Genomic DNA, 10,901 nt, shown 5'->3' on the forward strand with positions numbered 1-10,901 from the left:
GGGAGCGCTAAGACACATTTATAATACTTTATGTAGGTGACATATAGTTGGTTATAAATGATGTAATTATATACTTGATTAAAAAGGTTTCATTGAGAATTAACTTCAATGAAAGGATATGGATCGAAACAAATTTAGTGTCAAGATCTATGAAGATAGATTGAAACACATAAATAAGTTTAAGTCAAAGTACATATGATGGATATTGAAGAAGTTCAATATAGAAATATTAAGAAAATGTTCTTGTCATGTGAAGGTTTAACAAGACTTGAGTGTATCTGACACTCAATGAGTAAAAACACATAAGTGATTATAGATCACGAATAATATGTACACAATCAGATATCATGTGCTATAAAGTGTTATGAGCATATACCAGAATGATTCATATGATGATCATTGGACAACAGTAAGAATATCCTTGAGTACTTTAGAAGAACTAAGGATATACATATATATTTTTGTATGAAGAAATGACAAACAAATCGCTGTAAGGTGTTACACCGATATTTATTTTGTCACATATCAAAATAGAATTTCAATCTCAAATTAGACTAAGTGTTGTTTTAAAGGTAGCACAATGAACTAGAAGTTGTCTATGTTAGATTTAGAAGAGTTCTAAATATTGTGATGGATTCTGCAAAACGAGCAGTAGAGTATGTCATTTGTTTTGACAAATGACTGAGGATGTTGAGTCAAGAAGTTCTTTGAGAACTTGGTGTAGTTCCGATAGTGTCGTAATTTTGAAGCTATATTGTATGTGACAATATTAGTGACTTATTTCAGACCGCGGAATTAAGGTTCCACCATAAGATCAAACATATTTAATGCCAACTCATTTGGAAATGAGTGATGCGTTGAGACGCAAATGAATTACAAAATACATACGTTTTCGAGCGTGTCGATCCGTTGACTAAAAACCTCTCCCGTGAGCAATACATGATAAAGCACCATAAGGCCAAGGTGTTATATCTTTACAAATGTAAACTAGATTATTGACTCTAGTGCAAGTGGGAGACTCAAGGAGATATGCCCTAGAGGCAATAATAAAGTGGTTATTATTTATATCTTTATGTTTATGATAAATGTTTATATATCATGCTAGAATTGTATTAACCGAAACATTAGTACATGTGTGATATGTAGACAAACAAGAAGTCCCTAGTATGCCTCTTAAACTAGCTTGTTGATTAATGGATGATTAGTTTCATAATCATGAACATTGGATGTTATTAATAACAAGGTTATGTCATTGTGTGAATGATATAATGGATACACCCAATTAAGCGTAGCATAAGATCTCGTCATTAAGTTATTTGCTATAAGCTTTCGATACATAGTTACCTAGTCCTTATGACCATGAGATCATGTAAATCACTTATACCGGAAAGGTACTTTGATTACACCAAACACCACTGCGTAAATGGGTGGCTATAAAGGTGGGATTAAGTATCCGGAAAGTATGAGTTGAGGCATATGGATCAACAAAGTGGGATTTGTCCATCCCGATGACGGATAGATATACTCTGGCCCTCTCGGTGGAATGTCGTCTAATGTCTTGCAAGCATATGAAAGAGTTCATAAGAGACCACATACCACGGTATTTAGTAAAGAGTACTTGTCAGGAGACGAGGTTGAACAAGGTATAGAGTGATACCGAAGATCAAACCTCGGACAAGTAAAATATCGTGAGACAAAGGGAATTGGTAATTTATGTGAATGGTTCATTCGATCACTAAAGTCATCGTTGAATATGTGGGAGCCATTATGGATCTCCATATACCGCTATTGGTTATTGGTCGGAGTGAGTACTCAACCATGTCCGCATAGTTCTCGAACCGTAGGGTGACACACTTAAAGTTGGATGTTGAAATGGTAGCACTTGAATTATGGAATGGAGTTCGAATATTTGTTCGGAGTCCCGGATGAGATCCCGGACATCACGAGGAGTTCCGGAATGGTCCAGGAGAATAAGATTCATATATAGGATGTCATTTTATGTGAAATAAAATGTCACGGAAGGTTCTATGGAAGGTTCTAGAAGGTTCTAGAAAAGTCCGGAAGAAACCACCAAGGAAGGTGGAGTCCACAAGGGACTCCACCTCCATGGCCGGCCAGCCCTAGTGGGGGTGGAGTCCCAAGTGGACTCCACCATAGGGGGCCGGCCACCCCCCACATGGGAGGTGGGAATCCCACCTTTGGGTGGGAGTCCTAGTTGGGCTAGGTTTGCCCCCTCCTATAGAAGGTTTTGGTTTCGGGTCTTATTCGAAGACTTGGACACCAACACTTGGGATCCACCTATATAATGAGGGGCCAAGGGAGGGGGCCGGCCACCCCAAGACCATAAGCTGGCCGCCCCCCCTTGAGTGGCCGGCCACCCCCTCCCAAACCCTAGCTTTGCTCCTCCACTCCATATTGCCCGCATAGCTTAGCGAAGCTCCGCCGGACTTCTACACCACCACCGACACCACGCCGTCGTGCTGTCGGATTCAAGAGGAGCTACTACTTCCGCTGCCCGCTGGAACGGGGAGGTGGACGTCGTCTTCATCAACAACCGAACGTGTGACCGAGTACGGAGGTGCTGCCCGTTCGTGGCGCCGGAACCGATCGTGATCAAGATCTTCTACGCGCTTTTGCAAGCGGCAAGTGATCGTCTACCGTAGCAACAAGAGCCTCATCTTGTAGGCTTTGGAATCTCTTCAAGGGTGAGACTCGATACCCCCTCGTTGCTACCGTCTTCTAGATTGCATCTTGGCTTGGATTGCGTGTTCGCGGTAGGAAAATTTTTGTTTTCTATGCAACGTTATCCTACAGAAACATGGTGGTGAAAAACCGGTCTTCTTTTGTGACGCTCTTAGCCCATCTGATACGGAACATCGGCACTTTCTCCCCAGCGTAGCTAAGCTCCCAGATTTCCTCGATTCTTCCGTAGTATCTAGTCTTTACGTCACCCGTCCAGGAATCCATCGTTACCCCTGAGTTCTGGTAAACACTGTTCTTGTCTTTTTCTTCCGTGTAGAATGTGTACCCGTTGATATCGTACGCTTGGTAAGTCATGATGTTGGGCGCGGGGCCATGTGACAAGGCCAATACTAGTTTGAACCAGCGCGCGAAAGAGGAGTTGTGCTCTCTGTATATTTCTGCTTCTGTCATCATCGGCTTGCCACTGTTCTCTATCATGGTTTTGTGCTCTTTCAACCAAGGATCGATCAAGTCAATGTGTTGTAGCGCTACTAAGTTGGCCCTGTCAAAGTCGGAAGTCCGACCAGACATGTGCACGTGCAGTTCCTTCCTTCCATTTTTGTGGCCTACTCCCTCGAACCTAAGGAGGTGCTTGTTTTGAGGCAAACCAACAGGGTCCTCGATGTCTAGATAATTCGTGCAGAAAGAGATGCACTCTTCGGTGAGCCAGCCCTGGACGATGCTTCCATCCGGATGTGACCTGTTACGAACGTATCCTTTAATGACCCCATTCATTCTTTCAAACGGCATCATGTTGTGTAAGAATGCCGGCCCTAGACTGACGATATCATCCATGATATGGACCAACAGATGGACCATCACGTCAAAGAATGCAGGCGGGAAGTACATCTCAAGCTCACATAGGATCACCACGATCTCTTCCTGGAGCCTTGCGAGTTTCTTCACGCTTATCGACTTCCGAGTTATGACGTCGAAGAAGTTACAGAGCCCAGTCAGCGTTGCACGGACATGGTCATCCATTATACCTCGGATTGCAACCGGAAGAATCTGCGTCATCATCACGTGACAGTCATGAGACTTCATGCCGCTGAAGTTTCGTTTCTTGAGGAGGTAAAGGTAGGATATATTCGTCAACGAGATCGAGACGTCGCGCCGCTACCACGGCGTATGGAAGCCGACTTTCTAGATCTAGAACTAGATCTAGATCTAGATTGAGCGGTCAATGCGTGATAGATAGATCTAGATCTACATAGGGATGTGGGAGATGCATGTAGGAAGGGAAGATTTGCTCAAAAAATATGATTTTGTTTGGTCAAATTGGCTAAAGTTGGGGTAGAAATGGGCAAAAATTAGGTGGGTTGGGAGAAGGGTCGGGTTGTGTGGATGAGGAGTGAGTGTAGTGGCTTGTGAGTGCTGGTTGGTGGCTGTAATAAGTCCCAGGTTACTGCCGGCGCACCAGGACCTGGGTGCGCCGGCAGTGTATAGCCCATCCGGCTATATCTGCTCCGGACCAGGCCCACGAAGCATTGCCGGCGCACCAGCCCAAGAGCGCGCCGGCAATAGAAAATTACCGCCGGCGCGCTCCTGGGCTGGTGCGCCGGCAATGCTTCGTGGGCCTGGCCGAGTTGGGGGGAGGTGTTGCCAGGAAATAGCGCCGGCGCGTCGTGTCGGCTGGTGCGCCGGCAGTGGGAAGGCATCGCCGGCGCGGCGGTTTTCTGGTGCGCCGGCAACAAGTTCCACCGGCGCATGCCTATGGTGGTGCGCCGGCACCACTTGCCTCCACCTATAGGCTTTTCCCTAGTAGTGTGTGTGGGCTGTGGGATGTGCTGCGTGGGAGGCATTCACGGTGTTGGAGTCCTCGTGCTCCTGCTCAGATCTTGGCGCGTCGCCTACCCCGATCTGCTTTGGTTTCACCTCTCCTATGTGCGAGGTGTTGTGTCTGGGGATTCCATGGACGGTGGTCTCTATTCGGGCGAAAGCTTTGGTCGGTGCCGGTGACGTCGACGCTCTCGAGCGCCGCTTCCCTCCTTGGAGGCGTCATTGTGAATCAAACGCCTCCACCATTGGCTCCGGTTGAAAACTCACGTCCGGTCTGTCGGTCGGGGCAGTGGTGGTGTCTTGGTGTTGCTCCCTTCTGGAAGGCGCTGCCTTGGTAGCCTTTCGTCCTATTCAGCTACTCGTCGTGGGTGCGGTGCTTGGGCGGCGACAGTGTGGCTTTCGGAGTGGCAGGCTTCCCCATGGCGGGTGTGCTCGGATTCTCCTCTTCTTTGATGGTCTTGCTTTCATTTGCATTTTGAGCTCTCGAGTCAATGCTCCATCATCTGTCAGTTTGGTGCCCTCGATTCTGGGCGAGAGGGCAGGGATGGGGGCCTCTTTGACGATGGATGGGATGCACTGTGAAGCAGTCTATCTATGCTTGATGGTGATGAAGGCCTTCCTCCGATGGTGTGGCGTCTTCCTCCTCCGCTTCCGCTCTTCCTCAATCAGCAAATGTTTTGGTGGACGAAGATCCAAGTGTTTGCAGGCTATGCGTCGTGTTGTATTCTGTTGTGTGCCTGTTGTATGGGTGATCTTTGTAGCTGTGTTTGTCGCATCTTGAGAACTGAGTTCTAGCTCAGTGGCAAGGCAAGCGAGTGCGCAGCCAGCCCACCCGGGTTCGAATCCCCATCCGCGGTAATTTCGCAGGAGGGGCGAATAAACCGGGTTATCATCCATCCGCGTCCATCCGCGGGGAGAGTCTCATCCTACCTAACAACGTATAGCCAAGGGAGGGATCATTCCCCCGTTGGTCAACGTTTTGTAACTCTTACCGAACTAGCTTTATTAATTTAAAGCTTGGTGTAATGCCTTATGTTTAAAAGTTGGGGTTTTGGCATCCTCTTATGAAAGATGCAAACTTTGAAGGGGATATGAGTGCGATGGTGATATCAAATTATCTTTCAATATGGTGAAATATATTTTGAAAGGTTATCCATGATTCAGATTTTGTATCCCTTTCTGCTCTCTCTATATATATTCATGTCTGCTGCTGGTATTCGCATCTCATTTCAGAATAAACATATTCATTATCCCGGGAAGACTCATCTCAGATAACGCTCTAATAGCGTTTGAATGTTTCCATGCAATTCAAAGAAATAGGAAACCAAGTGAGTCTTTCTGTGCTTACAAAATGGATTTATCCAAGGCATATGACAGGGTCGACTGGACCTTTCTTAAAGAGCTGCTTCTAAAGCTAGGTTTCAATGAAAAGTGGGTGAGCTGGATCATGACCTGTGTTACCACGGTTAAGTTCTGCGTCCAAGTTAACGGCAACCTCACTGAAGAAATCGTCCCAACTAGAGGCCTGAGACAGGGGGATCCCCTGTCCCCTTATCTATTCCTCTTTGTGGCTGATTCCTTGTCAAAAAGGATTCATAGAGCAATCCTTGATCAACACCTCAAGGAGCTGAAAATCTGTAGAACATCGCCAGGGGTTTCCCACCTAATGTTCGCAGATGACTGCATACTTTTCTTCAAAGCGGATCACCAGCAAGCAACTATTATAAAATCAGCCATCACAACTTTTGAAAAGGGTTCAGGGCAGATTTTAAGCGCTAACAAGTGTTCTATTATGTTTGGTGACAGTTGCCCCCTCCAGAAGCAAAATGAGGTTAGAAGCATCCTGGAGGTGGAACGGCAAGACTTTGAGGACAAATACCTCGGACTGCCTACCCCAGAAGGTCGCATGAAGAAGGGTAAATTTCAACCACAAAAGGATCGACTGGGTAAAAAGCTCTCGAACTGGGCTGAGAGGTTTATGTCAATGGGTGCAAAAGATGAACTCATCAAGTCAGTGGCTCAAACAATGAACAACTATGTCATGAGCGTGTTCAAACTTCCAGCGGGGTTCCACGACGACTATACCCGCATGGTAAGGAACTTTTGGTGGGGAGAGGATGAAAAGAAGAGGAAAGTGCATTGGGAATCGTGGGACGTGCTTACCAGACCAAAAGAATTTGGAGGAGTGGGTTTCAGAGATATGAAGATCCTAAACCAGGCTATGCTAGCTAGGCAGTGTTGGAGGATCGTCTCAAATCCGAATAGCCTTTGTGCAAGGCTACTAAAATCCATTTACTACCCTAATGGAGACTTCCTGGATACTGTGTTTAGACAGGATGCATCTCCCTCTTGGCGTGGCATCGAGCACGGGCTAGAGCTGCTCAAGGAGGGACTAATCCGGAGAGTTGGGAACGGAAAAGGAATCAACATATGGCGGGACAATTGGCTGCCAAGAGACTACAATCTGAAACCAAGAGCTGGTAAAAGTAATACTAGAGTTCGACGGGTTAGCCAATTACTAACCAACGGATCCAACGAATGGAATCAGGACATCGTGAGAAGAATTTTCTATGCTGAGGATGCTGCCTGTATCCTTAACATGAGGCTCCCAGACCAGTCCAGTGAAGATATCATGGCGTGGCACTATGAAAGAAATGGTAACTTTTCTGTTAAAAGCGCTTATAAGTTGGCTTACAATCTTAACAATGGTACCAGGTGGATCGCTGGAGGGAGCGGAGCACAGAACAACGCAAGGAAAATCTGGAGTGTCATTTGGAGTGCCAAAGTTCCGGCCAAGGTGCGCATCTTTGGCTGGAGAACTGCACGCGATAACCTTCCTACAACAAGGAACAAGCAGAGAAGAACCCTGGAGACTTTGAGCACATGCAAATTGTGCGGTATGACCGAGGAGAATAGTTTCCATGCCACTGTTTCCTGTACCAAAGCAAGAGCGCTGAGGGAAAAAATGAGGGACTACTGGGATCTACCACCAGAGAAAATGTTCCAGTACACTGGAAAGGACTGGCTTCTAATTCTTCTTGATTGTTGCAGCAAGAATCAAAGAGCTCAGGTTTTGCTTGTTCTCTGGCGCGCCTGGCATATCAGGTGTGATGCTATATATGAGAAAGGTAAAGAAACTATAAAAAATTCTGTAAACTTTCTCTTGGCCTATGCTTCAGCTTTGGTCGATCATGTCCCGGTTCAGAGAGATGACAAAGGTAAAACTCCTGTACATCAGATTTGCACTCCTACTACTGTCTCTTGCTCGTATTCCCCCTTTGGAGATATATGCAGGAATCCAAGTTCTTGGGTACCACCGAAGGAGGGAACTGTGAAGATTAATGTTGATGCTGCCTTCTGTCCCAAATCCGGGGCTTCATCAATTGGAGCTGTTGCACGGAACAGTCAAGGTATCGTCATTGCAGCGGTCAGTAAACCCATCGGTACTTGCCAGGATGTGGTGGACGCTGAAGCTGAAGCCATTCTGGCGGGTCTTAGACTTGGATTAGAGCTTCAGGTGCAGAGTCTGGTCCTGGAGTCTGATTCTCAGGTGGCTGTTGGAGCAGCTACAAACAAGACTCTAAACAAGTCACGACAGTGGAGCACTTTCAAGGATATTGAAGAAGCCAAGTGTGGTATTCCTGTATGTCTTATGTCTTTCACTAGGAGAAAACTCAATGGACTGGCTCATGGCTTAGCCCATCTTGCTAGACAGTCTGGTATCTGTAATCACTGGTTTGGTGTAGTGCCAGATTTTATTGCAGAACTTGCTATGCAAGATGTTGTAAACACTATTATTGAGTAATGAAGAGTTCCCACCCCTCAAAAAAAAAAAAAAAAAAAATATAGTATTTCTACTACCGCGCTGCATTTGATCCGTTCCCACCCTTGTCACCATCTTCTGTTCTTTGTTCTTTTTTTGAAACCATCTGGTGGGAAATATTCAACAAAGCTACCACTCTCTTGCTATATGTGCTTTACAGAGGACCTATGGGGCCTTCCTGTAGTTAGAAACCGCCATTGCCACAATTGTCTGCCAGTATAATATTAGCCGTTTATATGCTAAGCCTTATAGATTGTTCAGTGTGTTTCAAATAATCAAGACAATTCTCGCTGAGTGTAATTTAGTTTAGATGTCCAGATGTCATTCTGTTTGGTGGCTTGGAATGGCTGTGAAATTTAGCCAGATTTATTCTGCGGATTTCTGTCAACCATTTAGTTTGTTCGTTTTTTCTAGTGCATATTAGATTGTACATGCATATTTTCAGTATTTCAACTATGCAATTTTCTGCTCTAGCTCTTTTACTTTGAACTTATCTTATTTTCTGAAGTAGCAGATAATTAGTTTTCATATAGTTTTTGGAGGATCGTAACAAGGAACTATACTTGGTATTTGAAACTGGTCTTGAAAGAGAAGCACAAATGATCACACCTCATCTAAAGACATTGCACAGAAATTTGTAACCTATGTGGCTAGCGCTAACTAACCGTTGTTAAGATTGTCTAAGATTGAGCTGATTATACTTTTCATTCTTATTTTCGCGGTGCCGGAAAGACCGCAGATTTCTGGACAATCAAGATCAAGCAGTGGACATGGAACAGCCTCAGCCTGCAATGGGTGTTGTTGCTGGTGGATCACAAGTGTATCCTGGTTCAGCCTACCCGCCTGCAGCAACAGTATCCCCTGGTGTCACTCCAGCCGGTTCACAGCAAACACCACCACCACTCCCTTCTAATCCAGCTCACGTCAGTGCTGAGAACCAGCTTCTATACAAGCAATCGCAGCAGCTCCAGCAGTTCTGGGTGGAACGTCTATCGGGGATCGAGCAGGCCACTGACTTCAAGAACCACACCCTGCCGCTCGCCAGGAACAAGATCATTAAGGCCGACGAGGATGTCGGCATGGTTTCTGCTGATGCTCCGGTGATCTTCGCGAAAGCCTGTGAGATGTTCGTGCTGGAGCTGACGCTGCGGTAGTGGATGCACAGTGAGGAGAACAGGCGCCGGACATTGCAGAAGAATGACATCGCGGCTGCTATCGCCAGGACTGACATCTATGACTTCTTGGTGGACAACATTCCCAGGGATGAGATGAAGGAGGAGGGAGTGGGGCTTCCGAGGGCCGGACAGCCGGCTTCGGCCGACGCATACCAGTATTACCACACACAGCAGGCTCAGTAGCAGGTGCCAGGTGCACCAATGGTGTATGGTGGGCAGAAGTGGCAGCCGGTGACTTGCGTGTATCAGGATCCTCAGGAACAGAGCAGCAATCTTGTGATGAAAGTGGCTGAGGTAGCGAGATGTGATGCCCCGAAGGCTGAAGCTGTCTCCAGATTCAGAAACCTCATTTTGGTCTGGACATCTAAATTTTTCCTTAAAGTTTCGCGTTAGCTTATATGATGGTTATTTATTGATTGAACCTGGTGGTTCTGATTAGGTGAGACTGAGGAGTTCCTCCATGGATGTTTTGTTTCTGTCGTGGTGTCGTTATTGAAGGATTATGATTTGGATACTACTAGTTGGTTAAAACTTTACCATGCCGTTCCATTCCAAACCCAAAACTTTGCCTCTGGTGATGGCATTTTGATATGCAAGCGTTGAGTGGCATGCTGCTTCTGTTTATATGATATGTTTGCTTGTGGTTTCATGTTTGTCTTGTATTATTATATTTCTGGTCCTGCTGCAGCTGAATTGGAATGCAAAATGGTGTTCTGCAGAACTAGAGTTGATCTGTAATTAGGTTGAAGCTTGACATGCAAACTCATTGCTTAACGTGTTGTCCTGTACGAAATTTCTTATCCTGTTGCGGCTGATTTCTTGGTAACTGAATGAACGTATATTAGTGCTTAGCAAAACTAGAATTGACAGATCATCTAGCTGGAACTTGGAGAGTACCTGAATGTGTATGGGGCAGTGGTGTTGTAGAACACTGTAGCTTTTCTTGACGAGATGGAGAAGCTTTATTTCCCATCGGTCTTTGGCAGCGTAGTCAAAAGGGCTCGGCATATTTGGCATCAAAACCGTCGCCATCAAGCCGCTGCTGTATGACATTTCTTGCTATTTTGCAGCCTAAATTAGTATGAACTGAATGCGCAAGGGTGTTGTGAAAAGCTAGAGTTGGTCGGTAACTCAGTTAAAGCTTGACAGGTGACTGGATGGGTGTAAGGTGTTGTGATGCCCTGTCACTGGTTTCAGAATACTCATTTTAGCCTGAACATGTAAAAATAAAATCTTGGGGTTTCACGTTAGCTTATATGATCGTTGCTTATCGGGAGGTTCTGATTAGGAGAGATTCAGGAGTTCCTCCATGGAGAGATTCGATCAGGTTCTGATTAGGGATTTTGAAACTAGATGGTTAAATTTTTACCATAGGCCGGTTG

General features: G+C 45.7%; 1 protein-coding gene across 1 annotated transcript; it reads left to right on the top strand.

The window, feature by feature from the left end:
- The first annotated feature begins 8,938 nt into the window (after positions 1 to 8,938).
- On the top strand, positions 8,939 to 10,112 carry LOC127314532 (nuclear transcription factor Y subunit C-4-like). The gene has a single exon (XM_071823421.1). It carries the CDS (start codon positions 9,115 to 9,117, stop codon positions 9,496 to 9,498), a length of 384 nt encoding a protein of 127 aa, XP_071679522.1. The 5' UTR covers positions 8,939 to 9,114; the 3' UTR covers positions 9,499 to 10,112.
- Positions 10,113 to 10,901: the final 789 nt, after the last annotated feature.

Source organism: Lolium perenne, chromosome 7, assembly GCF_019359855.2.
Source record: "Lolium perenne isolate Kyuss_39 chromosome 7, Kyuss_2.0, whole genome shotgun sequence".
Taxonomy (NCBI): Eukaryota; Viridiplantae; Streptophyta; class Magnoliopsida; order Poales; family Poaceae; genus Lolium; species Lolium perenne.